Source organism: Serpula lacrymans, assembly GCF_000218685.1.
Source record: "Serpula lacrymans var. lacrymans S7.9 unplaced genomic scaffold SERLAscaffold_9, whole genome shotgun sequence".
Classification (NCBI taxonomy): Eukaryota; Fungi; Basidiomycota; class Agaricomycetes; order Boletales; family Serpulaceae; genus Serpula; species Serpula lacrymans.
In genome coordinates this window covers 960,665-988,198 of record NW_006763298.1, presented here as the reverse complement: position 1 = coordinate 988,198, position 27,534 = coordinate 960,665, and the positions used below count along the sequence as shown (strand labels likewise).

The 27,534-nt window shown below is 46.3% G+C and overlaps 8 protein-coding genes across 8 annotated transcripts; 6 read left to right on the top strand and 2 right to left on the bottom strand.

Moving 5' to 3' along the window:
- Positions 1 to 1,080: 1,080 nt before the first annotated feature.
- On the bottom strand, positions 1,081 to 5,053 carry SERLADRAFT_362339 (uncharacterized protein; the record flags this gene model as incomplete). Its single annotated transcript, XM_007320157.1, has 17 exons — positions 1,081 to 1,389; positions 1,452 to 1,482; positions 1,545 to 1,811; positions 1,872 to 2,094; positions 2,149 to 2,159; positions 2,215 to 2,341; positions 2,396 to 2,504; positions 2,577 to 2,818; positions 2,878 to 2,947; positions 2,999 to 3,473; positions 3,589 to 3,729; positions 3,781 to 3,818; positions 3,883 to 3,992; positions 4,049 to 4,445; positions 4,499 to 4,607; positions 4,687 to 4,886; positions 5,006 to 5,053. 17 exons carry the CDS (start codon positions 5,051 to 5,053, stop codon positions 1,351 to 1,353), a joined length of 2,637 nt encoding a protein of 878 aa, XP_007320219.1.
- Positions 5,054 to 10,079: 5,026 nt separating this feature from the next.
- Positions 10,080 to 12,624, top strand: SERLADRAFT_450676 (glycoside hydrolase family 16 protein; the record flags this gene model as incomplete). The annotated part of the gene is made up of 9 exons (XM_007320156.1): positions 10,080 to 10,901; positions 10,975 to 11,305; positions 11,452 to 11,512; positions 11,564 to 11,615; positions 11,669 to 11,818; positions 11,876 to 12,039; positions 12,093 to 12,185; positions 12,247 to 12,328; positions 12,381 to 12,624. The coding sequence occupies 9 exons, from the start codon at positions 10,189 to 10,191 to the stop codon at positions 12,409 to 12,411; spliced, it is 1,677 nt and encodes a 558-aa protein (XP_007320218.1).
- A 286-nt stretch (positions 12,625 to 12,910) lies between these two features.
- SERLADRAFT_471566 (uncharacterized protein) lies at positions 12,911 to 13,390 on the top strand (the record flags this gene model as incomplete). Its single annotated transcript, XM_007320155.1, has 1 exon — positions 12,911 to 13,390. The coding sequence occupies one exon, from the start codon at positions 13,090 to 13,092 to the stop codon at positions 13,270 to 13,272; it is 183 nt and encodes a 60-aa protein (XP_007320217.1).
- A 1,877-nt stretch (positions 13,391 to 15,267) lies between these two features.
- On the top strand, positions 15,268 to 16,909 carry SERLADRAFT_409474 (uncharacterized protein; the record flags this gene model as incomplete). Its single annotated transcript, XM_007320154.1, has 8 exons — positions 15,268 to 15,348; positions 15,457 to 15,560; positions 15,629 to 16,008; positions 16,079 to 16,080; positions 16,112 to 16,213; positions 16,275 to 16,468; positions 16,616 to 16,747; positions 16,831 to 16,909. The coding sequence occupies 8 exons, from the start codon at positions 15,268 to 15,270 to the stop codon at positions 16,907 to 16,909; spliced, it is 1,074 nt and encodes a 357-aa protein (XP_007320216.1).
- Positions 16,910 to 17,400: 491 nt separating this feature from the next.
- SERLADRAFT_471564 (uncharacterized protein) lies at positions 17,401 to 18,585 on the bottom strand (the record flags this gene model as incomplete). The annotated part of the gene is made up of 3 exons (XM_007320153.1): positions 17,401 to 17,751; positions 17,809 to 18,412; positions 18,470 to 18,585. The coding sequence occupies 3 exons, from the start codon at positions 18,532 to 18,534 to the stop codon at positions 17,539 to 17,541; spliced, it is 882 nt and encodes a 293-aa protein (XP_007320215.1).
- Positions 18,586 to 19,593: 1,008 nt separating this feature from the next.
- On the top strand, positions 19,594 to 22,266 carry SERLADRAFT_471561 (uncharacterized protein; the record flags this gene model as incomplete). The annotated part of the gene is made up of 11 exons (XM_007320152.1): positions 19,594 to 19,649; positions 19,703 to 19,735; positions 19,800 to 19,882; positions 19,935 to 20,147; positions 20,181 to 20,244; positions 20,299 to 20,540; positions 20,591 to 20,786; positions 20,853 to 20,974; positions 21,046 to 21,371; positions 21,465 to 21,880; positions 21,906 to 22,266. The coding sequence occupies 10 exons, from the start codon at positions 19,631 to 19,633 to the stop codon at positions 21,808 to 21,810; spliced, it is 1,644 nt and encodes a 547-aa protein (XP_007320214.1).
- Positions 22,267 to 23,027: 761 nt separating this feature from the next.
- SERLADRAFT_416500 (uncharacterized protein) lies at positions 23,028 to 26,979 on the top strand (the record flags this gene model as incomplete). Its single annotated transcript, XM_007320151.1, has 13 exons — positions 23,028 to 23,375; positions 23,401 to 23,796; positions 23,857 to 24,027; positions 24,082 to 24,219; positions 24,296 to 24,514; positions 24,569 to 24,660; positions 24,714 to 25,090; positions 25,152 to 25,303; positions 25,358 to 25,577; positions 25,641 to 25,747; positions 25,806 to 26,569; positions 26,626 to 26,877; positions 26,928 to 26,979. The coding sequence occupies 11 exons, from the start codon at positions 23,178 to 23,180 to the stop codon at positions 26,253 to 26,255; spliced, it is 2,520 nt and encodes an 839-aa protein (XP_007320213.1).
- An 18-nt stretch (positions 26,980 to 26,997) lies between these two features.
- Positions 26,998 to 27,147, top strand: SERLADRAFT_350212 (uncharacterized protein; the record flags this gene model as incomplete). Its single annotated transcript, XM_007320150.1, has 1 exon — positions 26,998 to 27,147. A coding segment is annotated over one exon (150 nt), but the record flags the coding sequence as incomplete, so codon positions are not given.
- Positions 27,148 to 27,534: the final 387 nt, after the last annotated feature.

The following is a 27,534-nucleotide window of genomic DNA, read 5'->3' as shown; positions in this document are numbered from 1 at the left end:
CGTCAACTGAGGAAAATCAATGTTTAATTTGGAACACTATGAATGTTGGCAGGCGAAAACTTGATATCAATGATAGTGTATATGTCCTCAGATTGTCAAGGTCGAAGACTCTGCTAAAACTGTACAAGTACTAATGCGTCGTCCCATCTTCTCTGGCTTTACCTATCACAGCGACATCATGCTGGGATAATGCAGCCTTCTGGGGCTCACATTCCCTTACCATGATAAGATGTAACTCGTAAATGACAAGCTTTAGAGTCCATTCTCATTATTAAAATGGAACGTGAAGAGACTACATCCGGCCTGCAGATGTCTGCGTAAATCCAACCCACAGCCTGAAACATGGGTCGTTTGATAATCCGTGGCTTCTTCCCTTTTAGTCCTTGCCTGCTCTCTTTTGCATACTTATGGCAATAGCACGACCCATTGCTTAGGCTAGTAACTTGAAGAGTAGTATCTAATATTTCCCCAGCGTCAAACAATGTGATTTTCTTCTGACCTTTTACTCGCGCAGATGAGGATCACGTTGGCTTTTAAGGTGAGGACACAAGCGTGCCGCCTGTGGATTAGGGGCTGATCAAGGGTTTGTCCCCCAGTCATTGTCTCTCACTAATTCTGCAGATTAACTGGAAGTCACACAAGTAGACCCAGACTCTGACGATGAATCCGAAGCGCCTTGCGAATGCTTGTGATACACTCATAAAGCGAATATAGAGCCTGAGAGCATGTCTTCAATAGTAAGCTTATTGCATTTTGTCGTTGGCATAGCTCATTTGACAGAAGCGACAAAGGTTATCAGAACGTTGTTCGAGCCACGAGCTCGAGAGCGCACTATTCACTCGACTATGTGGCATGACGATACTGGTGCCGATTCCTTCGAGTCCTTGCAATTGTCAGTGGTCACAGTCCGAATGTATGCTACCAGAGTCATTCGCTTTCATATCTTGTTACAAGAATCATCCACTTTCTTATCCATAGCACTTCAACTAATGCCTCTCTCTTGCTGCTTCGCTGTTCTCTCAACATTTTATAGCATTGCTTGCCTAGGTTTTCCTTATCACTCAATACTGTACTATTAGCACCGAAAATTTGTTTAAAATCTTCATCTCTATCTTTCTTTCTAGTACATCGAGGCGACGTAGTACAAGCCCAAGACTACATACAATCCTATCAATAGAGCAAGATACCTGCAAAAATGTGATACACTATATACCAACCAAAATCATATATTACCAGCTTTTTCGCTCGACTTTTAAAATACTGAGAAGAAACTATATACGAGGAGACTAGCTAAGTCTATGCAAGACATGTCCATTCGTGACTCTTACAAGTCGACTTCGTAAAACAATTTCAGTAGGAGAAAATCATTAACCAGGGGTTCAGAACGATCTGCATAGCTCGCGATAGTTAGCAGGATTTCTAGTAAGGAGGACCATACGTGGAATACGCACAGGGAAGAGGATATGGCTTCCTGCGACAAGACTGAAGACAAACGAGAGCCATCAGCAAACAACACTGAGGCTACGTCTACAAAGGTCACTTACGACAGAGGGAGGATGACGGCCCAGTACGTTCCCGGAACCTGCCAATCAGGCGTGACAATTGAAGTACTGAAGACGATGATCACAGCAAAGGCAAGGAAAGACAGGACGAAAGCGAGCCAGAAGCGTTTGAGGATGCGTGGAACTTCGATGAAGAAATTGGATCGTTCGACCTCTTTCTTTGTTGCACCCCATGTAATATTATAGGAGAATAAGTGTGCGAGAACAGCGACGGTGAGATGAATGCTGAGGCCACCGAAGAAGAAGAAACTACAACAGGAAGTGGTCAGCCTTGCTCGATCATCATATGGCAGTATAGGTTATGCTTACAAGAATGGCACCCAGGTGACAGTCTCGATTAATGAGTCGAATATGCTTCTGTGACCGAGGCGATATTCAAGAAAAATATAACCTAAATTACCGGCACCAGGGAAGACGGCAATAATGGCGAGGAAAACCTCAAAGCTGTGCAAGTAGTAGCCATCTGTGTCGAATGCGAACCCGAGGAGGAAATAGTTCAAAGCTGAAAGGATGGCAGATGCTGCGATACCATCTAGGATTCAATGAGCATATGAAATACGCAAAATCATGTGAGTTGCGCCCTTACAGTACGAAAACATATCTACATAACAGGAAATTATCAGATCGAGGACAGAGCGACAAGGAATCGAACATACATCCAAGCATACTGAGCTTGTAGTGAACGGGAGAGTCAGACCAAATAAATATTCGTAGCTGTTTGTTGATGGGTCCCAGTCGCCACCAGTGGACGATCGGGTTGAAGATAAGCTCGCTACATCCTGGATCGATATATTTCAGACGCATTCGAACACGACATGATACATGGAACATACCATATGAATATTTTTGCCATCTATTAAGCTCATCGTCCACCGTCAAAGAGACACCTTCTTTGAAGCCGCCCTCGGAATAGGTGGCCCATCGGATGATGTATTTTTTCAACTGTCATGGTAAATTAGCAGAAGTGTGAGGATCGTACATCCCATTCAGATATAGCAGGAGCTCAAGGCATACCTGGAGCCGTAAAGCCATGTCGAAGTCCTCAGATACATTAGACTCGGACCATATCTTCTTAACGCCATCCTCGGTATCTATAAATGCTGCATCTTGCAAAGCGGACCATCGAAGAAAAGCATTATGTCCAACGAAGGGAGCTATTTCACCATTGGAGCAACCAAACGAAATGCATTTGTTGATACGACGCGTGAAATGCGCGATGCCGTTTTCGAAAAAGTGGTGCGCAACTTGCATGACATCTGGAATGATTCAGCATCCTAAAAAAGAAGTATGTACACAAACGAAGAATGATACACACCAGAATTATGCTGGATGATAGCGACGTCTGGGCTTTCGTGAAGTTCCCGAGCAGCATCCCGAAAACAGTCCTGACGAGAGTTCAATCCGAGCTGTAGTCCGATGACAGTTGATGTACGCACCTCAGGCACAATAGTATCTGAATCAACAAGTAAAATGATATCTCCGACCCGGATTGATTTCCCGTTACAAGCCCAAGGTTTCCACTTCTGGCCGCTTTCTTCGTAGACTTCTTCACATGCCATGGTCATTGCTCGATCTTCTAGAGGTTCGCCGTCTGTAAAGTCGAGCTCGCCCCTCGCTTCAGCCTCCTCGAGTACTTTGAGATGCTTCTCAAGCTTGAGGCTCAATGCGAGCCCGTAGTTCATATTTGACGCCTTCTTGAAACGCCCAGCACGTTTGAAACCATCGGGAGCGTTGCTGTGGCCGGGACGAGCAACCCAACCGATATTGTGATCGGCGTAAAATGCAATGCGGGCTTCTCGTTCTTCAGCGCTAATGAGTTGGAGGCCATCATCATGCACGAAGATAGAAGAGGTGCCTCCTTGACGAGCATATGTTTGCATTGCCTTTTTAATGGAGTAAACCGAAGGCGCACTTTGAAATAATCACAAATGGGTCGTTAGCTGCAACTCCAAAAAAGGATAAAGTATAAACGGGTAGGGCTATGACACATTGCAACATGACGTGCGATGAGATCATCAAAGCTTACATGGTTTGATCCAAGCTTTCCTTGTAGACCGGAAGTTCAATAGTGACATGAGGAAGAGCTGAGTCGATTTCCTTATTGGTCTCAGGCCGAACAGCGGAATAGTAGCGTGAGTTCTCGTGGTATTGCGATACGGGACCGAGTCTAACGAATCGTATATCAGTTCAAGTTCGAGGCATTGGCATATATACTCACATCATGCCAATGTCTCCAACAATTTGCAATGCAAAGAACTATATGAGAAGGTTTGGAATTCGATCAGAGTATATGGAGAGTATCCGTTTGCGAAAAACTTACGAGGGATATACAGAACGAAAAGGGAACAGTAGCTGCGAGACCAAATCGGGACCACTGACCATCCAAAAGGGACTCTTGAAGCAACATACTGATACCGCTACCAATGAAGTCTGAAGGGAGCCTGATTGGTTAGTCGTAACAAATATTACAATGTCACTTGGCTTACATAAAGACAAGCCACAGCCAAGACCGTTGTATAAGGGAGCCAACAGTCTTGTAATTCGAGGTTTCTTGACGCCACTTTCAGGATCACGGGCGGACAAGTCGTGCGAAGAACGAGTAGACCTCCAACTGAAGAAACGCCATATGGATTTGGAAGAAGCATGGGACTTGAGATTATCGCGTTCCTTTGAAGTGACTGGGATCTTTTCAGTGAGATCTGTAGTTTTCTCTGGCAGATTGTCGTTTGATGTAGAGACAGACGGGGAGAGCTCTGACGCTGTAGGAGTGAATATTAAGCGAGAGCGCCATACGAGTTTGATAAGTTTATCCTCGAAATCGCGGCAGAGCGGAATGATATTATCATAATTATCAGACCACACAACCAGAACACGTTCGTCACGCTAAGTTAACAAGAGTTATTAGTGAGTTTGAATCGTACAATGAGTATACGTACGATGAAAGCACCGCACTGCTCCTTTTCAGCTCTCGGCAAAAAATTCATAGAGTCGAGGACCTGAATCCTCGTGTTACTGTCTACATAGACTGCAGTATCGCGATCGGAGCTAAATGGATCAATGGCGAGAAAAATGCGGATGGGATCAGAAAATGCTTGATTACTAGAATAAGCTTTCAGACGCTCACATTGTTGCCAAAGCTGCATGAACAGATGCACTCCTAATTTTGACCGCTACGGCGGGATTAAGAGTGCGGACGGCCGCCTCAAATGGGGCTAGGTGAATATTTTCGTAGGGGAAAACACGAAAGTGACCAGTCTCTACACGAAGACAGACACCTGCAGAGATATTCTCCTCTGATGGTTTAAACCAAGCGTCACCTTGAGTCTAGTGGATATTCGGTGAGCACGACGCATATATAAATCGGATACGACGAGCATGAGGTCACGACGAGACATGGATGAAACCGAATGGAAGAATGGAATATTTGGCGGGACTATGCTTACCTGGCGGAAGACGTGATGAAGCAGAGCATCATACGCGTCGTAGTCCATTGCTCAACCTACGATGGTGTAATAAGTCGTGGATGGGTACAGAGAGAGACGCAAGAGAGTGCGACTTGAGTCTGAGAAACTAAGGTCGATACCTCGAGGCGTTATAAGGTGTTTGGGGCATTGAATTATTTGCTGCCAGATGAAAAGGTGAAGGAATGCCAAATGCAGACATGGGTGACAAAGGAAATGAGAATCGAGGAGAACGGTTGGAATGCATACATGTCCCTGGACGTCAGAGCGTGTGTGCGGGGCTGTACTTGCTTCTTCTTTGCTTGGAACATTCTGGCGAACAAAACGGCATGACTCACCAGGAGGTAGTGGCCATCGCCCCTCGTTCCAGATGGATCTGTCAGACAAGGACATCGTGAGATAAGTTTGCGTTATCTGGCAGATTCCCGCTAACACGGATCTGTCCTGTCTCCGCTCCGGGCTGGGCCCTGACAATAATTAACACCTTGTCACTGAGAGCCCTTACTGCTATCCATAGTCTGGATCGCTCCTGCTTTATCTTTTACGACTGCTAACATGGCGGCCGCCATCAAGGACCAGACATTCGTTATTTTGCAAGGTCCGACTGAGGCATTGATCATCATCAACATCATTCGTGCATGGTAATGCTAGAGAACATAGCTAAGATGACAAACCGTCCTGGCTAATCGCTGACCACTGGACAGCGAAGTCTGCAACCTGGAAATAGCACAATGAGCCTTTTGAGGACCGCTGAGAAAATACTGCTTCAAACACGTTCATGCAGTCGTGTAATGGTGTGGGCTACCTCAACCAGCAATTGCCGCACATAGTAATACCTGCAGAGGCGTCATCAGATCGACTCGGATATCGTTCGGCATCAATCGTACGAATGGTGCTCCACCGCGCAAGAATGGCAGCATGATAAGACTCCTTAATAGCTTCCATTTCGAGAAGTACTTCCGAGGCTTCCAATAGGAGGTGTCTTTAGAGCCCTTTGGGCAAAGTGCTTGCGGGCCGGGACCACCCGTATAATCCATAGCGGGATATCCCGACTCAGCGATACAGGAGAACCTAGCTGTCTCCGTCGCTGGCAAACAGCCAAACTGCGATGCTGTTAGACACTTTCCCTACACATGCATCGAAGCAACAAAACGAACAGAACTACAGAGCAGTACATAATGCAGGATTCACCGTGATCCTCTTTACCTTTTCACCTCGTGTATGCCGCATCAGACAAGGCCGCCTGAATCCTCAATGAGCGTTGCAAGCTAGTTTTTGTGCAAATTACGAACCAATGGTTGACGAGCGTTTCTTAGCGTTGAAACCATCAAACACTCGTTCTCCTTATCTGTGGTAGGTGATTCAACGACATGACGCACTCGGGGATATGAAATTATCAATACAACGTCCAGCAAGGCTGATTAGCAATCGCCGGTATCTCATCTTTCAGCGCCAGGACTTAAACGACCGAATAACGCAAACGGCGATCAATTTTAATCCCCAAAGCCTTAATCAGATCATTCAATTAAGCAATGAGACTATTTTCCAACGAAACGAACCAAGTAAGTTTTATGACTTTATGAGCACAAGGGAAATTTTAATCTAATAATTACCCAATTACTTTTCCTTCGCGCGATACCACTGAATGGAAAGACACTGTTCATCAAGGCGCTTTTCTGTATCAAGTCAGTGATTCCACTTATTAGCGTTACCGACTGCTGATACGGAGTGACAGGGGTTATATTTTTGGAACATCAACGGGATTCACTAGTCAAGCATTGCCCAAAGCATGGCACCCATGTTCCTGCACGGTGCAGCATTTCCCTTCTAAAGACACCTGGTGAAGTCACTGGCAGCGCATTGCAAATTCACGTGATGGACGCCCGCACTTCATGATAGGACGGAAAAGGACGACAGCAGTACCTACGGCTGCCTTACTTTGACGCTATGCTTCGAAACGTCAGTAATCTCTTGCTTCACACCATTTTCAGGAAAATTGCTATCATTTGTTTCAATATGTTGCACCAAGCTGTCAAGTGCGAAGGAAATGGTGAAGACCGTATTCTCGTCGTTGATCACCGTTGAAGGCCTCGGAGGCAACATTCCTACCTTTGGATTGACAAAAATGACTTCTGCAGGTACAGCTGCTAACCCGAAGAATGGCGGGAGGGCTACTATCCCAGCACGTCCCTAGATTATCGATGGAGCTTAATCTTCCAATATTGTTAATTGCTGTTCCATGGGACCTTACAGCATAGCATCTATCGCACAATCCGCCCCGACGGTTCAATTTTTCATAACAAGGACGGACTACACCTGCGCCGCTGCCCCTGAACAGGAGCATCTGAGTCAACACAGGACTATAGTATTAGCTATTGACGGCGCTCTTGCTCACACTCCTTAGACAGGCACTACTTGATTCAAGTTTGTACTAATGAGCAATGACAATTCTCCGTGTTAGTCCGGGCCCATTGGTAAGGCTATGTTTAGCTATCCAATTCAAAGTATTCATTATAAAAGTGCCTTTTTATCGTTTAGGGGAAGTTCACTAGTGCCAATGTGCATAGAGAGTGTACATCAACGGTCTATGTAGCTTAATTTCCAGTTACTTGTTGTATGTAATTGTTATCTTGTCCTCTTATCTAACTACTTCATAACTCAAAAGCGTTAGACCTGCAGATCTCCATTGATGTAGTTCGTCACCTTTGTCGTGCGTTATCAATGCCTATCTTTAAGCCCTGTATTCGCCAATTCATTCCTTTGATCTGCTATATGAATTTTACAGGCCTCGGAATCGCCGCATAGAAGTATGGAACAAAGTGCTGGAGCATGGAGCATTGGTTTCTTGTCGTCATTTTGGATACTGCATTGCATTTTCAACCATTATCGACTGCCATGTCCTCGGGGTGATACCACTTTACCGGGCTTTCTATTCTTCTTAACTCCACAGAGTGTGAGTATATCCACGAAGTTCATATTGCCGGGGGACTTGGAGAGCATGGGCAGTGTCACCCTTCTTGGCTTTAACTTCGTCTTCGCCTTCGTTGTCAAAGGGTCGTTGTCATTCACGAATTCCAGCAGCTCTGCATCATTAGACTCACCCGTGTGGTTGGCTAGAGATACGATGCATTTACTTGGTATGTGGAGCAAGTATCAACTTCTGGGACATAAACTCCCGACACAAACTTACTTGCCGGTTCTGTCTGGAAAATCTGTTCTCAATCCCTCGTCGTCATGACACGTGCGATGAAGTTTCGAGAAAGAGAGTTAGTGCAAGAGTTCGACGTATGTTTTTCGAGGGTGAATACAACGTAAGTTTTTGTTTTCATGTGCGGACTTAGCGTTGTTGAGCAAGAACACTGCCCAAAATTGATTTAATCAGCTCTTCAGCGCTTCAGCAATGTTCACGGTCAGGAAAGAAGACGTTTTGGAATGTTGGGGCGGATGATTTCACACGTATATCCTCGATAATGATGACTTTCCTTCTACTAATGGCCTTCGGCTTTGGTGTGGTCAACTTATTCGTTATCTCCCGATGATAGATGCCGACTCCCGTCGCCCTCCGCGGGTTTCCTGCAATAATCACGGAAGCGAGGGCTGTCTTGGACTTCTTACTGGTAGATTGACCGGGACCGATTGACCCTCGAACGATGCAATACAGTGCACAGTTTTTGAGGTGTGTGTAGGCTCCCAATGGCGCCTATTGCCTGAATAGGGTCTACTGTACGTCACTATACGCTTTCGGGAGTACCAAAATGGAGAATGAGAGTCCCAAATGTGGTTGAAACGAGCTGAGTGCTTCTAAGCTCGCAGTAGACACCAAAGAAGCTCTTTCGATCTGGCTGTCACTGAAAGAATATTCGCAATGCGCTATCTTTCGGCCGCGTTTGCTTTATTGATTGGAAAGTGAGTTTCCTTTGAGCGCTATTTTCCAACTATTCCTTCAACTTGAGTCCGTCCAAGGTACAAGAAGGACTCGGACATTTCATGCCGTCTGCGCAGATAGGCTCCTTTTCGCGACAGAGTGTATTGAAGCTTGAATTCGTACTAAGGTACACATGAGTGCATCGCATTTCCATATTCCTCGACGATGTAGGTAATTCAGAAAAGTTTCGCTATGCGCAGCGAGTCGCTGATCTTACTCTTATCATATTGAATACTGAATGCCCGTGTAAGGCGGTGATGTCCTCCTGACCTTCGCCTTTGATTGTATGCCCTTGAATTTGACCAGGGTGGGGACTTATAATAGTTTTTTTTCACGATCGATGAGTGTCAGTGCGTCAACAGGCGGCGGGGACTACATGGCGAATGATAGCTAGGGATACAGTGTCCCGTGATCCATCGCGGGGCGGGCTGCGCTTAGAGGCTAGCAAGCCCGATCAAGCATAACTTGAAAAAGTACAAGGAAGACTCGAGGTCGAGTGGTAGCCAGCTCCCCTGAGCCTTTAGTGGCGACACGGCGCTATGATTTTCCAAGGACGTACCCAATGTCGTAAAGCTTCTGCTGCCCTGCCCTGTACACTGAGTGATATCGCAGGCACCCAGGACTGGCGGCCATGACAATCGCACGACAAGCAAACATAGTCCAGCTCCCTGGATGGTGTGTCGATCGTATAGCTGGGCCTGCAATGGGCCTTATAATAAACAGCCGTAGTGCCTTGCAAGATGCATGTCCCGGAACTTGAGGCCTGAGGTCCAGACTGATTGGCATTGTGGAGCGCTAGCAATTGCACAGCTTAGGTATGTGGTAGAGTGGCTATATGTTTTAACGTTCTCCCGATATTTCTGCAGACAGACATGGTTGTACACAGAGACAGGGCGACAGTGCTTATTCAGCTTACGTCCCGGCACTCATGGAGCGGGGACGGAAACGACGTGGTTAGATCTAAACCGATCAATCTCCGTGTGATCTCGATTCCATTGACGGGTGATCTGGCCCTAGATCAGTTCGTATTTCCCACGACGATTGACAGTGCTCTGGGACTCCGAGCTCCGATAAGGCCAGAGAGTGCGTTTCTTTCTAGTCCTTATTCCTGTATAACTCAATCCATTACAGATCGTTTATAATGTCCAGCAAATCGTGTCTGAAAGCCCCAAGTTAGACTCGACCTCCACCCTCTCCAAATCCACTTAGTCTAGTGTATATCTGCAATCTGCGTGCAGTCATGTCGACTTCCTCCACCAGACCTTCGGATAACCCGTTCTTCATCCATCAAGAGACCAGACGCCCTACGGATGGTGATTCAAACAACCATCTCTCTCGGCTGTCCTCGACACCTTCGACACCGGAAGCTGCAGCCCATGTCAATCCTTTTTCTCCTCCTGGTAGTATTCGCAGCTTCAGTGTAGATGTTCATTCTCTCGGCACTCCAGCACCTCCGGTCCCCGTCGTTCCACGTAGCGGCGTCGCTTCCATGCGCGCCAGTACACAGGATCTTCCACGAAACCCCTCCTACTACGGCAGTAGTCCGGGAATCAGTGATGTGCCCACTCGTACTTCCTCTGGTATTCGTCTGCGCGAAGCATTTGCAGCACCTCCAGTCCGCCAAGTCACCATGTATAGCACGATGAATTTTGAAGCATCGACACCAGTCAAGCCAGTCAAACGCCTCAAGTCCACTCTGCTTGAACATCCTTCTACCATCGACAAGTCTTGGGTCAAGGACAAGGACACTTATTCTCGCCTTTCGTACTATGTCACTTATGGTGCCGCATTCCTTGGAATTATCGGAGCAGCAGTCAAGTGCTACTATGGATACAAGAGCGTTCCCGTGATCGGAAATTTGTGTATGATCATGGATGAGGAGTTCAATGACAATGAAAGCGTGTTTGGAGCTGGTGGAAACTGGTTCCGGGAGGTCGAACTAGGTGGTTTCGGGTTAGCAACATTATCAGCATCACAAGTTTTAAGTTATTGACTTCAGTTGATGATTTTTCACCGCATCATTTAGCAATGGCGAGTTCGAAATGACTACAGATTCGCCGAATAACTCTTATGTGTCGAACGGTTATTTATATATCACGCCAACGCTCACCTCGGATGCCATCGGAACTGCAAACGTCTTAAACGGATACACCTACAATCTGACAGATTGCACCTACAACGTCACTAACCCGGTATCTTCATCAAGCTCAGGAAATGGCACTACCTTTGATGCAACGGCGTACTACCAATCGTGTGGTGCGGTCAGTAATAGTACTGCTGGTACCGTCATCAACCCCGTGCAAAGTGCGCGTATCAGCACGCGTAATACCACGAGTATTAAGTACGGTCGTGTTGAGGTCAGCGCGAAACTCCCTAGAGGGTAAGTCTTGACTCTTCATCTCCGCTCTTCCGTTGGAGCTGATTTGACTGTTGTCATGCAGCGACTGGGTGAGACATGATGTTTTTTGATTACTATGAATGCTCATACTAATGTGATAATTAGTTCTGGCCTGCCATTTGGATGCTTCCCGTAAACAATACATATGGCCCTTGGCCTCTCAGCGGTGAGTGCCGCCACCTGAGCACATTCATACGGGATCCTCATTATGCAACAGGTGAAATTGATATCATGGAATCACGCGGTAACCCATCCTCGTACCCTGACCAGTAGGATCCAATCAATATGTGTGCTGCTCATTGACTAATATGAATCCGCACAGGGGCATCAACTATGTTCGAGGCTCGCTTAACTGGGGCCCCATCTCGTTCCTCAACGCCGTCTACAAGACGTTCGGCTGGTGGACACAACGCCGTGCTGATTACGGACAGAGTTTCCACACATACGCGTTGGAATGGACCCCAGACTTCCTGTACGCGTTTGTCCGTGGTCTTCTCATAAGGATATACATACTGACCATAAAGTTTAGCCGAATTTACGTAGACTCACGTTTGCACTACATGCTCGAACTCTCATTCAACGAGCCGTTCTTCACTCGAGGCGACTTCCCCACTGTCGTGCAGAATGGAACCCAGGATATTGTGCTGCAGAACCCATGGGTCAACGGCACGAATGCTACTCCATTCGATCAGCGTACGTTAAACTTCTCGAGATTCTTTCAAATATCCTACATTACATCTTAACAGCTTTCTATCTGATCCTCGATCTCGCGGTAGGAGGCACTAATGGATGGTTCCCGGATAACGCTGGCGGGAAACCTTGGTTAGACGGTTCTGACAGTACGATTTTTTGCTACTCGCCACGTTCCTTTTGATCCTGATTGGGACGGTCTTGTAATAGCTGCGATGCGTGATTTTGCCTTGGCGCAGGACACGTGGTACTCGAGTTGGGCTCCTAGCGTTGAAGACAGATCGCTCGTCGTGTGCGTCTAGTATGATCTTTGCTATAACCGGCGCTGACCTGAGTGATGACAGTGATTATGTCAAGATGTGGCAACTTTGCTGAGGATTTCATGCTTCTGCTTCAAGGGATTCTGGTTCGAGTTCACGCTAAAATATCTCACTGATGGACTGTTCCTGTAATATCGGTTTATACTTACTCTTTTTTTATTTCTTGGGGAACCGGACTGGAACTTTGTCGCTCACCTATGCACATCAATAGATTATCATACTTAACCTGTATTTCACGATACCTTATGTCACGATGGTTTTCTACTCTGAATTTCCTGTGAATGGCGTAGAAATGCATATTATGAAATTGCTTTTCGTTTAGCTCTTGATATTTATTATAAGATATTGAACTCAAGATTTCAAAAGATACTTTACGTACTGGCACTAACGTGCTTAGCAAGTCGCAATCGCAAAACAGGCACGAGCGCTACGAATGCATACCATAAAGCAGTCGGGCTGCTTCTATGATCAAAACGTTCGCGTCAATAATCCTATAGCACACACGAATAACACACCTGAGCTCCACCAATGACGAAGACCATGTTACCCCAGGAATTGCCTGAGCTAAAATTATACATGTGCGCCAGGACCTACGGGCTGTTCCGCCACAAAATAAAGAGCGCAGAAACTACATTTATGGTGCAAACGTACTCACCTTCTGTCGTTCTGACGGCATAGCCAACTATTGCGTGTTGATAGGACGGATGCCGATGCTGATAGAGCTGTAGATGACATGGCGCTCGCAAGGAATGTGAATTCCACGTTCTACACACATACAAAGTGTAAAATATCTTTAGTGGTGATGCGTCTGATGGCAGGGTTTCAGCAGCAGGGCAGTGGTGTTACGTTGTGTGAGGTGGAGAGTGTTAACAGTTGGCATCATGTAGGTCGGCGATCATCCCCAGGTCCCAAGTAGAAGTCGTAGATTGCGCAGTAAGCTGAATTCTTGATGAGTCTGCTCCTGTAGTAGGTTTATTACGTCCTGGAAGGCATGTCATAAAAAGTTGGGGCGCCGTTATGCAGTTCAGTTTGCCAGTGAGCCTGGAATTGCGTGATGATGATAAGACGCGGACCAATCATTGATCGTGATCGTGATCGTGGCAGGTGTACCGCCACAGTATACTCCCAATGTGGCGGAGCATTGTCGGCTCCTCTTCAACCTCTCGGGCTGGCCCGGCTAGTCCAAGAGCTCGGAGTACCTTCAAGTCTAGCACTAGCTCTCCAGCCTCTCCTTGCTATATGCGCTTGAGTCCTGCGGTACACCAAACTTGCTAAACATATTTACCTAAATGTTGTCTCATGTAGCTCGATGCACCGCCTGAAAGCATATGCAAAGCGCTGTGTGTTCTAGATCATCAACAATTTATCGCTCAAATGTAGTACCCCTCACCGCTCGAGAGTTCAAGTCCTTACGAAGGGTTTGCGTCCTTTCGGCGGTGGATAGCTTGTTAGCATATGGTCTACATTTTCAGGACGGGTGCTATACCATTCTAGGTTGTTGATAGGCTCAAACTTACAGGGACAGGAACGTTCAGTATACGTTGAAGAGAAATAATGGTACCGTATATCGGATGCACGCCTGAGCCACCCATTCAGAAGATAGCGGCCCTCCAGCTCGATCGCTGTCTAGTTATCCCGCTACCACCCCACTATGCAGGCTTCATTAGACAACGGTCAAGGTACAATCCGAACCACACAACTTTCATGTGCCTGCCTTAATCGAGATGTAACGGTAAGAGCAAGGTTTTGTGAGTCATCCAGCCCCGATCTTGATATTTACAATGCTGATATAGTGATAGGATGCAGGTGCGATAGAGGTGGCTGTCAATGCGACTATGGCATCCTGTACGTGATTATCCATGCCACTTGAGGTTTGAAGGTCTCGACTTCAGGTCCCGGAAAGTCGGCGCGATCAATTAATCTTTCCCAGCATTTGTTTTGATTATGGAAAGCGCAATGGATAACACCCCTTCAAGTTCCAGAGTACCTTCCTATATTTGTAGCATTCTTCTCTAGTAGCGAAAGTTTTCGGTTAAGCTTACAGGGGCATATCAAGGATTACGACGCGTATGATGCCTTACTTCACCATGTATTCAGGCAGGTATCGTCTTCTATGAAAATATATTGCGCGTTCTGCTTCTAACTCTTCCATCATGACAGACGCAAGGCAATGCGTGGTTCAAACCCTCAGCAGATAATGTCTCCTCTGGTGTTGTTTAAGGGTGGAGACATGCCATTTTCGAGTGTTTCCTTACGCAACCACTTTTTTGGCCCCATTTGAAGCAGCTGTCAGGTTGCTCAATCCCATAGTCGCAGTGAAAAGGCAGTTGTTGATGCTGCTTTGGCGTTATCGTTCGTACCTGAGAAGTCTAGCAAAGCCTTTTTGCTCATACCAGATTTCTACCTCAGTCTGATATGGAGCAGTGTGGAGCTTTTACTTTTGTTGTGTCCACGGCTGCGTCAGATCTTAGGCTGGCGGATTGGCAGAAAGTCAAGATTATCACGGAAGATATTCCGGTCACCGATAAAGAGAGAAACAACAGTAGGCTAGAAACTAAAGCAGGTTCAAATAGGTTATGGAGTTGGTGGAGTTTCACCCCCGCGGACCGCATCACAGCTAGAGAGGTGCGACCTGGAGAAGACTGGCTCTGCCCAAAATAAGGAACAGCGTTCTACCAGACTCCTCGCTCCATTCTATTGTGGCCTTGCTACAGCGCTCTCCTTGTGTATGTGCTTTCCTGCCCAACTTCGTCAGCCAGCTCATGAGACGCGAGATAATCAGTTTTCATAAGAAGTGGTGTCAGTATCTTGCTCGCAGAATGGGTTTTAGATGGTAGTTACGTTCGGTTTGCAATGCTTGCCACTTCTCCGTTCCTTTTTTTGCGTATCACTGGTGACTGGGGAGCATACCATGAGGAAAAAAATTGCCGTCGAAGCTGACTCCGCAGCCGCAACTCTTCTGCTTGCATCTTATGGGAAACTTATCGCTCGTGTGAGTTAAGTGTCTTACTTCTTATGCTGACTTCTCATGCTGGAAAGAGTCGGAGGCCTTCTTTTTGGCAGGTTTGGACCAGTTTCTCAATGCCACGAGAATTCGAAGTATTATTCTGCGAATCGACTGGTCCCGAATAAAGATGTTGACGCTGCGCTTCCACACGTTACAATTGAACTTCCTGTGTCCAAAGAAAGTTTAGAGCAGACAATGTGCGTGCTCACCTTCGATATATTTTTCCTTCGATATACGCTTGACATTACTAATGCTTCCTATTCAGTGCCCCTTCTGTTTATTCGCTCAAGAAGGCCATGCAAACATACGCACGACAAGGCGAGACTTTGGTTATCTTTGTACACGATGACGGCATACAGCTGATCAGTGAAGAAAAACGTCAAGAACGCATCGCATTCTATGCAAAGCATAACATACGCTGGGTCGCACGTTCGAAACATGACAATACTCCGGGAGGTTCTAAACGTGCTGATCCTTTCAAGAAAGTGTCGAACATGAATCATGGACTCGCATTGAGCTCGAAGCTGGAAAAACATCTGAAAGTATTGGAAAATGCTGTTGCAAGAAACGCGTTAGCCAAAGACCAATCTGGGTGTCTAGAAGGCAAGGCGCTTCAAAGAAAGCGTGAAACAATGGATGCCATGGGTTTGCAATGGAAAGTCGCTGAGATGGGGTCAAATCATATTAATTGTGGATCCTGATATTATTGTGCCAGAGGTGCGTTTCCTCTGCTTCTGCTTCTCCGAAGGTAATTCTGCTAATTGGGAATGATGGCTTGAGGATTGTTTACGAGATGCTGCTCGTGAGCTCGCGGAATGTCCAGAAGTTGCTATCACACAGCATGAATCAGGTATGTGTATCATAGCCACTCGTGATACGTTGACTCTTAAAATTATCTCGTTTATCACAAGATGTTATGCAAGTTGCTCGCCATTACTTCGAGAATGGTATTTACGCATTTCACGCGACGTATTAACAAGTGCATATCGATTGGTTGTGCTAACGGCGAAGTTACACCTTTTGTTTGGCATGATGCCTTCTTGAGATGGACAGCTCTGCAAGGTGCAGCATTTATCGACCCAGCAGATAATGTAAAGAAAATATTGTGAGTTAAGCTCAGTGAATAAATTATCTTCTACTCGGTTTCCAAGTCGATGTCGACGGGTTTTATTTGCATAGTTCCGTCTCCTCCCTCAATCACCCTCTAAAACATTGAATCTTGGATTGTCTGATGCTGAATTGTCTGTACCAGAAATCATGAAGTATGGTTGGCTTGTACCGTCGTCTCTCCTGGGGTTGGGGACCTCGGGTTTACACTCCTCGGCCTTGGGCATCGCAGTTTTCTAGGCTCCTTGATTGAGAAATTGACATGGATACCATTTTTGTGAGTATTGCCGGTACATTTTCCCTGTTCATCATTGTATTAACGAGTTTCTCGGCTTTTTCTTCTTTTTTTGGCGGCCTCAGCATTCATCTTACGCAAGCCATCTTGGCGCACATGTTCTCGTACAATATAACATGGGGTGCAACAAAGGAAGAAGTATAACGCTCGAACTTTTTCATCAAAGTTCCTAGGATTTTGAAACGATTTAGGGTCACACTAGTACTCTGTGTCCTGACTGTCGTTGCCATGATTATTCTTAATTTTTCTCTTGTTCTTGTGGGGGTGGCGCGTGGAGTCTACTGACTGGGCTGTAACGTTTCCACTTGCGTGAGTCTGCTGGTAATCATACCTATCCATCCGTATTGATGTTATTATTAAACTTTAGTATTGTCGTAGGCAGTCACATTCTTTTTCCAGTTAAGGTTAAGTGCAATTATACTTGTGGTGTAGTGTCAGGTTATTTTTATGTCGCTAAATCATAGGTTATTCTAAATCCATGGCTTATGACACTCTCATACCGATCTTGCGTTGGCCGATTCTATGGAAGACAACGAATGCATGTTCTTATTTATATTGCGCTATTGCCCATTATGACAACAAACTCATCTTCCTATCTTGATGATTTTACTTTTCTCATAGATATTTTTGTCTCCATTCATCTAAAAGTTAATTATGTTGTAATTAAGTCAATGGTCATACACGGGTCAGCGTGATAGTATTTATTATCGACCAAAAGTATTAATATCTTCAGTAAAACGGGTATCGTAGTAGGCAGAATGATGAATTTCTCTCTAGTTCACCTCATCATCACCGCCTGAATCCACCATCTCATCATCCGGTTGGGTATGCAGGTCTGAGGATCTACCTGAAGTGGTGCGAAGAACATGGGGGGTGCTAGGACCAACTATTCGTTCCTTGTGATTGTGCTTGGTTCCAAAACCATACTCCTTAAACGCCCTCACAGTATTGACTAGTGGCAAAAGCGTTAAAAACATTGGTAAAATCTACGACAATGATATGTATTATATCAACGCAAAGCCATAGAACAAAACAAGACTCACCTGACCAAAAGCCCAGGACTCATCCTCCGGCCCAATATGATTATAGTGCCTCAACAGCTCCGTATTAAGGATACACAGCGCGGATATAATGAAGATTACTATAACAGTGAGGACAACGCGCCCATCCACATTTGCGTGATGGATGACGGGAAAAGCAGGGATATTTGGTTTGGCATTGTTTTGGGGGATGTGAAAACGATCAAAGAAACTGGGTGCCAGCCCATTTGAGCTGTTGCGCTGTGTACGACCGTGCCGACGGCTACATTGACATCGGCCAAAAATTAACGCGCAATAGTCATTGATGGTGAATCCTGTGTAGAGTATTGTGGCCACGCTCAATGCAACCAAGAAAACTGTTCTCCCTTTGTCAAATAGAGAGAACCGGCCAAAAATTGCTACCACTAGGACGCGGTTGCATTGAGGCTGCATACCAAAGTTGTCAATGGTAGCAAGAATGGAAAACCCGCAGGCAAAGACCATATAGCTTTGAATAACGGAAAGAATTTTAACTGCGGCACTCCCCCGCTTGAACCGATTATACTGGGGAAGTGAAAAGGTTATGGCCAACCATGAGAATGTTAGCAAGTACATGACAATGAGTGCACTGATATATTGAAACGAGATCAGTCAAAGAAAATGTTAGAAAGACAGTAGGACGCACTCGTATAGATTCATTTCAGGCTGTGCGCTGAAACCTAACACAAGAGTAGTAGCAACATAAGCCATATTTGTTAGTATCAAGGTTGATAAAGCACCAGTCGTTTCACTAACGGACCCAGAACGGGCAGTTAATAAAGCTATATAACGAACGGCAACGTCAGCAAGCACATATACCTATGCTGGATGAGCAGTAATTCGTTTGATATAATTCGACTCACCGAGGAGTACCGCTTGTAAATAGAAAGAGACACGTACGCCAATTCCGCTGACGTCCGGATTTGGTTGGAATGGGCTTGGATCAGAGCAAGTTGTGTTAGAAGAGTTCATCGCTACATGTACTTGTTAGCAATAAAGTCTGAGCCTAGTCGAGCACCAAAAGGGTTACATGATCCCGTGGGGTACTTGCATCTCGGGGTGACCCGGACATCACGGTGCCTTGAAATGAATACAAAGGGTCGACCAACGACACAGCCTGTTAACAGAATCCATCAGTTTCCCGTGTCATTCCAACGAGCGTCATCAGTTTTTTCCAACGAATTGTTCAAGTAAGTCCAATTTGAGCGTGAATTGGCAATAATGCTGTGAAAGCGGTGTAGAAATCTAAGCCAACATTCGTAATCCTTTCCAGCCAGTAGAGTGCTCTTGATTAGCTATAAGTTTAGGACTTCGACTTCGGTTGGCCAAGACCACGCTCACGGGGAGACAACCTTTACAGCAGCTTCGTCTGGGCCAAGAGTATTAAATTTCAGTATTGGTTATCATGACGAAATCAACGTACTAGCACGGGCACTGGTCACAAGGGCCTGTGTTCAGGCGCTGAGCTGCCAAAAAAATGGGGTCCAAGTTGTAAGCTAATTAAGCTGAAGCATGAGGCGCTCGAGTGTGTAAGTGTTCTTTTTCTTGGATAGTAACTCTATGAAAAGGTGGCCATCCGAGACATAGCCCTAGCAATGGTCTTAAGTATAAGTATCACTGGCAGTCGACAAGGAGTGAACTAATTACGATGCAAGAACGACAGCAAGCCGCGGACTGCCAATTATCCGAATCATTCATGAGGTCACGTGACAAACCATGAGGATGCCACACCAAATCATTGGACAGTCGCATTTTGATCTGCGAGCAAACATTGTCTTGCAATATTCTCTAGGACTGTCGACGAGCAATGACCATGGGGAAAAACAGTAAGTCATCCTCAACCATCCAATATAACTTTAATGATTAGATCCTGCACTAGAATCGCGGAAAACCACAGTGCCGCTCAAAAGCAGTATGTACTCGCCTAGTCTCATTATCGTGGATTTTTGATCGGAAGTCCTCCTTTTGAAAACAAGAATTGAAAAAAGACCCTGGAGTCCCTCGATTACCAGATCTCAAGGTTCGGGTTCGAAATGCTGAGAAGCAGAGAGCACATCCCGTTCGTCTAATCTTTCTTTGTACGAGGACTCTGGTCTCACGACCTTCCACAGCAAATACATCGCACGGACCCCGATGCTCAAATGGCTTCGGAACCTACACTCTCCACGCTTGCTATGATCGCATCTTCCTCGGAGACTCAAGATTCCACAGTCGATCCCTCGTCTAGTGCACAAAAAACAAAAGAGCAGATTCGTCGCCATTACGTCCGTACGCTTCACAAAGTGATCGATGAGAGTGACATCGTCATCTTGGTGCTGGACGCTCGCGATCCGGAAGGTTGTAGGAGTCGACTCGTTGAGGAAGAAGTCAGAAGGCGTGAGAGTGAAGGGAAGAAGCTTGTATTTGTTCTCAATAAAATTGGTATGGACTGTCTGACCGTGCAATCGCTATACCTCCTAACTTATTTTCTTGCAGATTTGGTACCTCGTGATAATGCGCAGCAATGGCTTCGCCATCTTCGACACTCAACCCCCACGCTTCCCTTCCGTTCGGCGTCTAATACTCAGCGCTCGAATCTATCATCATCAACTGCACCAGGCTTGATCCGTCTACTGAAGGCGTACAAACCTAGTGCAGCTCAGAGCGTCACCGTAGGCGTGGTTGGGTTCCCCAATGTCGGAAAGAGTAGTCTCATCAATTCTCTCAAAAGATCCAAGGTTGATTATCTCAGGATGTCCTTATATGCTTTCTGATCGATATAATTTAGGTCTGCGCTGTCGCAGCTCAACCTGGCCACACAAAAGACTTGCAGTCAATCCAATTAGAGCGTGGTATTCGCATAGTAGATTCGCCTGGTGTCGTCTTCGATGACGATGACGAGGTCCAAAAAAGTGGCAGCAAAGGCAGTATCCTGCTGCGAAACGTTGTAAAAGTAGAAGATGTCGAAGATCCTATTGCTGTCGGTGAGTTTGGGAATCGAAAAAATTGACACATACACACTCGGGCTCAATGAAATCTTCTGTTCTCAGTGGAAGACATCCTGGCCAGAACGAATCCTGATACAATCCAGAAGATATACGGCCTTCCACAGTTCACCTCAACGCTAGAATTTCTGACCATGCTTGCACTTAGCAGCGGACGTTTGCTAAAGGTGGGCGGTACTTTCCATTGGTCTCAATCCACTGTAATCCAACCCCCCCTTTTTTTCTTTTCTTTTCGTAGGGTGGCACCCCAGACGTCCTATCGGCCGCAAAGCACGTCCTCATGGATTGGAATCACCAAAAAATACCATACTTCTCTGTTCCACCATCTGTCCACCCGTCCTCCATCCCTTCCACTGTTACGATCTCGGGTGATGCTACGATTGCACCTGGAGCTGAGACGGTGGGTCAGGCCCAAATTCTAGCAGAGTTTGGGAAGCCATTTGAGCTAGCTGGTTTCTTTGGAGCCGCCGATGCTGGTGCATTTGGTGAGGATCCAGCGGTAGAGGAGGTCGTCATGGACGAAGATCATGCAATCGAAGAAGCTACCATGATGGATGAAGATAGGTAGGTTATCCTCTTTATTACGTCAATACTGTTTTGTGCAAGGCAAACAAATATGCCCCGCAGAAACTAATATCTGTTGAATATCAATTATAGTATACCAATGGAATCTGACGACCTAACGCCTCGGATACCGCGAAAACGTGCTCGCTCGCCTTCAGTCGTCGGCGACCCTCAACGGCCCCTCATCGCGTTGAAACGATCAAATGATACTTCAGCGCGCGCGCCGAAACGGCTGAGGAAAGCTAAAGATCTTTCAGCATATGACGAAGCAGCCCCAAGAGGCAACTCGTTGAGCAGGAAAACTTTGAAAAAAGATGCGAAGCGAGCGAGAAGGGATGCTTCAAGAGCCTTTCGAGCCCATGGTGAGGGTGTAGGGGGCGGTCCCGGCATGGAAGTTGATGATTTGCAGTTTACTTTCATGGCTCAAATGGAAGGTTGATCTTCCAGTTAGAACTCCCGATGATGTAGCATCAAGGTCATAGATGGCATGAACACCTCCCAATCGCAATAGTGGCACAATAAATAAGATAGTACTGGTCTGGAATGCTATATATACAGCGTTTTTCGAAGAAAATTTTCAGTTTCTATACAATATTCACACAACTTAATATTAATAAGAAAAGCGTAAACGTCCCCTAACCTCAAAGTGAAAATCGTGTATATCACACCTAATTCCCCATGATGATAAGTTTATTTTCCTGTGCTGCTGTGACTCTTTCGCATGCCGAAAATTCGCCTTCTTTCACGTTCCTCAGCACTCCCGTTCGTTGTTACGCTGGCATTGGAACTTTTTCTGTGCGACTTTCCCTCGGTGAGGCTAGTCGCGGATTTGGACCTGAGCGTGTTCTTCTTGGCCTCATCCTCTCCGAGAGAGGAACCAAAGGTAGAAGAACCCAAGGCTTTCATTAAACCCCTAAATACATTGAACAGCTTAGAATTAAATCAGCTCCGATCAAAGTACACCGACAAACCTTTGGGTCGCATCAACGTAGTCTGATCTGTCGAAGCGTTTGTTGGTTTTTACAGAAACACCCTTATCACTGATAGCGATGCCTCTATTGTTGAGTCTGGTATGAACAGGGGCGTCGTCAAGCGAACAGAAGAGGAGAGGTTAGCATTGGTGTGACTCACGACTCCTTGGTCGACTGGACAGCATTGGATATCTGCCTCCCGAGGAGTACTACTCCAACAATGACGCCGACGAAAAATAGTGTCGTCTGTGATGCAAATTGATATATAACGAAGTGGTGAACGGGTCAGGTCCATTGGAGACATGGTAGGAACATGACATTCTCACCGCAAGCAGGGAAAAGAGATCTACCCTGTTATAAATAGGAATGATGCTGAGTTGCAACGAAGCCAACTGAAACACACACGAAAAGCTCACCAAGATGCCATGGACGAGTATAGACAGATTTCCTGCGTTACAAACGGAGTAAACAAAGAGCCGGGGGGGGGGGAAGGAGGAGCGTTCTAAAAGTTGAAGTATATAAATACAGAGGCAGTGAGAGAGGAGATACAGACGGGATCGACTGGAGTATTGCGTTGGACTCGGAGTGGCGGGGGACAGAAATATGAAATCAAATAGGGCGCTGCATCACTTCAGTGGCTGTACCGGATAAGGTTACGGCGCCTACTACCAGAGCCGGCAGTGCTGCCAAGTTAACAACTTGGGTTCTACGTACTAGTCTAAGCCTGAATTCCTGACACTGCAGGCTCATCCCTACCATTCTCTCCAGGCAAGGTCTTTGGCATTCCTGTCCATATCTAACAGGTTCATTACATTGTATATTGGTTACAGTCATCATGTCGTCTTCTCGACTTCCAGCGGGTCAACGCCGCGGTGCACCACCTTCAGCACTGACTCCTCATCCCAAGCCTACATTGACAATGGAGCAGTGGGAAGCAAAAGCACCACTTGGAGACCTCTCCCTCAAAAGTGTCGCGGGCGTTAAACTGGCCAGTGAAACAATCCCACTTCCTCTCAAAGTACGTCGTAGTTCCGTCAGTGGTTGTCGGAGTCTTACAGGCTATCAAGTTCACCGTTGACGAAGCAGACTCGTCACGGCCTTCTACTCCCAACTTACGCAACAAGTTAGGCTCTGGGTCTCGCCCTTCAACACCCAACCAATTCATTGGCCGTCCTCTAGCTACTCACGCCCTCCATCCAAAGCAGCCAATACAGACCCCAGAACAGTTCTATGACTGGTTTGCTCAGATAGATCGTTCTGTTGCACATAATCAAGAGGCTCATTTTCGAGCTCACGTGGCTGACATTTCAGAACATCTGGCGACGTGCGATTTTCTGCTCGAAAGGATTGATGAGATAGACCGTGAAGTAGATGAAATGTTGTCAAATTGGAGAAGTGTCGAGGAAGGTGGAAAAAGTCTCAAAGACGCTTGCGAGAAGCTACTAGAAGAACGCGTACGTTCGATACTCATACTTATTATATACTCTTATCTTTTGTTACTTCGCTGCTGCCAGGATCAATTGCTGGAGATGATGGAGGAAATCGGTCAGGTGCTCGAGTATTTCAACGAGTTGGAACAAGCTACGCGCATGCTCAACCATCCAGGAGAATCTTTGGTCCTGAAAACCGATTTTTTGTACATGGTCGAGCGCGTAGATATCTGTATAGAATATCTCAATTCCCACGTGTGTTCTAAACATTCTCATAGTGGGGATTTATCAAACTAATTTTGATTACAGCGGTATTTCAAGGAAGCTGAGATCTACCTACTTCGTTTCCAACAGTGCATGACTCGTGCCATGACCCTGATCAAGATGTACTTTGTTGGGTCTTTGAGGGCTCTTACAGGGGATGTTTCTAAACGTCTCTTTGCGAAGGTGCTCCTGAATCCAAAATTTACCTGTCTTTTTACTCAAGTGTCATTCAATAAAGGATGTATCATTGACGGCGCAGATGCACCTCCTCTACACTAGATTCAGGAGTATCACACCACAGTTAGCACCCTTGCTCGGTGAACTGGAACGCCGTGCACAGGTCCATCCTGAAGATCTTTCAGCTTTGCTATCGGAATGTCATACAGCATACTTTAGCGCCCGGAAAAGTTTGCTTGTCGGCCGCCTCACGGAAGAAATCAAAGGGTTAGACCCGGCTCGCACAGAACTTGTTGAACTGGTAGGTACAAATGTTTTTTCCGCCTTTATTCGTTCACTAAGAGATGATCTGAAGACGAGAACCGGTTGTAGCTATCTGAAGCAGCTCTGTACAGATGAGTTCGATCTGTATCGAGAGTTATTCAACTCTGGAGAGGTTCAACTTTAGTGAGTTTGCCGAACTAGCTCGCTACCATCGTTAACGTTATTACGCCATACAGCCATTACCTGGAGAACCTATGTGATTACCTCTACGATGATCTACGTCCTCGAATCCTCCACGAAACTCGGCTGACAGCTCTCTGTGAGGTGTGCACTGTTCTGCAGGCTCTGGTGGTTTTGGACGTAGCAGATCTACCCGATTCTCCGCTAGACACCAACGACCTTGATTACTCAGGAGAGTCGTTAACTCTAGACCTCGACCACCCCCCAAATAGACCACAAGGACTCGGCAAACTACACATCAGCCAACTTTTGCAGATGGTGTTACAAGATGCCCAGACCAGGCTTTTCTTCAAGGCGCAGTCTGTCATTCAGTCCGAAATTCGATACTACGTTCCCACTCCTGAAGATTTGGCTTATCCTGAAAAGCTCGTAGGTGAGCGTAAAGTGCAGAAAATATTTTTTAGATGGCTAAGTGGGTCGATCAACCTTGCCAGCTGCAAGAAAACCACGTTCTGAGATCGAGATCAAGGAAAAGGAAAGTGTAAATCAGCTTTTCCGTCTGCCTTCACTGGACAAGCAAGAAACATGGTTCCCGACTCTGCGAAAAACTGTCTGGGTACTGTCTCAACTTCACGATTTCGTCAAGGTATGTTCTCGTTCTCATAATCCATATGAATATTTACTGACGCTCTTCCCCTAGCCTGCTATCTTTGAAGATATTGCCCAAGAAGCAATAAGTTTATGCAGGCAATCTTTTGTTTCGCCCTCTCAAAATATCTGTGCGAGGAATCCCCCTTCGAGTACCTTAGACGGCGAGCTCTTTCTTGTTCGACACCTGCTGATCTTGAAAGACATGACGCAAACGCTGGACTTTGGCCAGAGAAATTCCGGGCCTTCGATTGACTTCGGTGGAGTCACAGGTGCTTGTGTATAACACATTTTCCCGAGATGATGTTTAAGCTCACTCATATATTTTTCAATAGAAACCCTCGCCTTAATATTGAACAAAACATCTTCTCTCCTTCCAGATGCTCTGTTCGCATCTCTGGGAATGCCTCGAGGAGGTGATGGTATAACGGATGTAAAACATGTAGGTTCCACTATCAGGTCGAAAGTTTCTTTCTAGTTTTGATTCACCTTCATCTTAGGACATCGACCAAGACTTAAAACAGGCTTGCCGCGATGTCATATCTCGCTGTGTGGAGCCAATTTGCGAGCCTCTACGGGAGTGGGTGATGCGTGTGCGTGTGCATACTACCACGCGCAATGAACACCCAAACCTCGACAAAGCACCTACTTCGCTTGTCACACAGACATGGGCTCAGCAGCATGCAGCCGAAGATCTTCACGAGAAGTTTATCTTATCATGCGAGCGGGATCTTCGATCATCCGTTATGAGGATGCGGTTGTACTTGGAGGACGATAGGACTGTGTCTGTGCTGGTTGGGCACATAAAAGAGGCGATTATGGAGGACTATATGGCATTCCGGGACTTGGTCTGGAACATGTATGCAGGGGCGATGAAAGTACGGTATTATCTGCGGAACGCTTGGAAGAGACATTGCGAACTATATGCACCGATGATTAGATTGTTTTAGTGATATTCTCAGCCACCCTCTAAGCATCATAATATTTACGTCGTGTGTCCCAACTAATCGGTTAGTGCTCAGGAAAATATCTATGTTTACCTACGTAGACCTACCTACACCCTTGCCTTTGTCTTTTCCTCTTCCTCTTCCGCCTTTGCCTGCATGACAGCAGCGAGGACCTTGGCATGTGCCGCCTTTCCTGCCGCTACGACACCAAAGTTTTCTCCTAGTGTCCTTCCCAGTCCAAAGTCAAGAGAAGATCCTCGTGAATCAGTGACAATGCCTCCTGCTTCTTCTATGAGAATGGCACCAGAAGCATGATCCTCAAGTCGAAGAGCAAATGAGCACAATATACAACTAATCAACGATGAGCACTCACCCATATTTTCTCTCTATATCCGACACCTGTTGGCATACGAAGGTAAGCTCCCCCGTCACCTCTTGCAAGACAGCAGTATTTGGCTTGGCTATCCATGCGTGTAGGTGCCCGGGTGATGTTGAGCACAGAAGAAACACGGCTATTGAAAGAATGAGAAGAGTGTGCAGCTTCCACAGACTCCAGGAAATTGAGCGAGTCCCCGCTAATGGTAGGGATAGTCAAAGGAGTGGGGTTGGCACCAGATACTGCCATCTATGCGCACATTAAGATGGTATTGGAAATCGAGTAACTAGTGAACATACTTGTTGGGCTCCCTGGCCTCGTACAGCGACGAAAATACAGCCTTTGGGACCATCAGGGTTTGACGCATCAACAGGTAAGTTTGGGCATCCCATAACTCCAAGTTGCACCTGTGCATCCACAATCAAAGCGAGGCATACAGCGTACTGTTCTCCTCGCAGGAACCCTTTCGTTCCATCAATAGGATCAAGGGTCCACATCCCTGCAGTTCATGATCATTAACTATCCAACTCTAGGTATTCGCGGAATAGTATACTCACGTCCTACCGCACCACCTGCATGATTCCCGCGATCGATGGCATCCATCAGTTCTTCTGGTGTTCTCTCTTGCCCTGGACCGAGTCCCCATTCAACCATTTCACCCAATCCGAGCTCGGACGTCAATGTCTCGTTGGCAAGTTCCACGATCCTTTGTCGCATTATAACGCCTGATTCTTGTCGGAGCTCGTTGGCATCTTCCTCTCCAACGATGGGATCGGTGGGAAAAGCACGACCAAGGATCGTATTTACGACCGCCTGTGCAGAATAGTCTCCAACTGCAACACCCCATCAACTTCATGAAACCAAGATAGTCCAGCGATATCCATACCTGTAACGGGAGACTTGTCG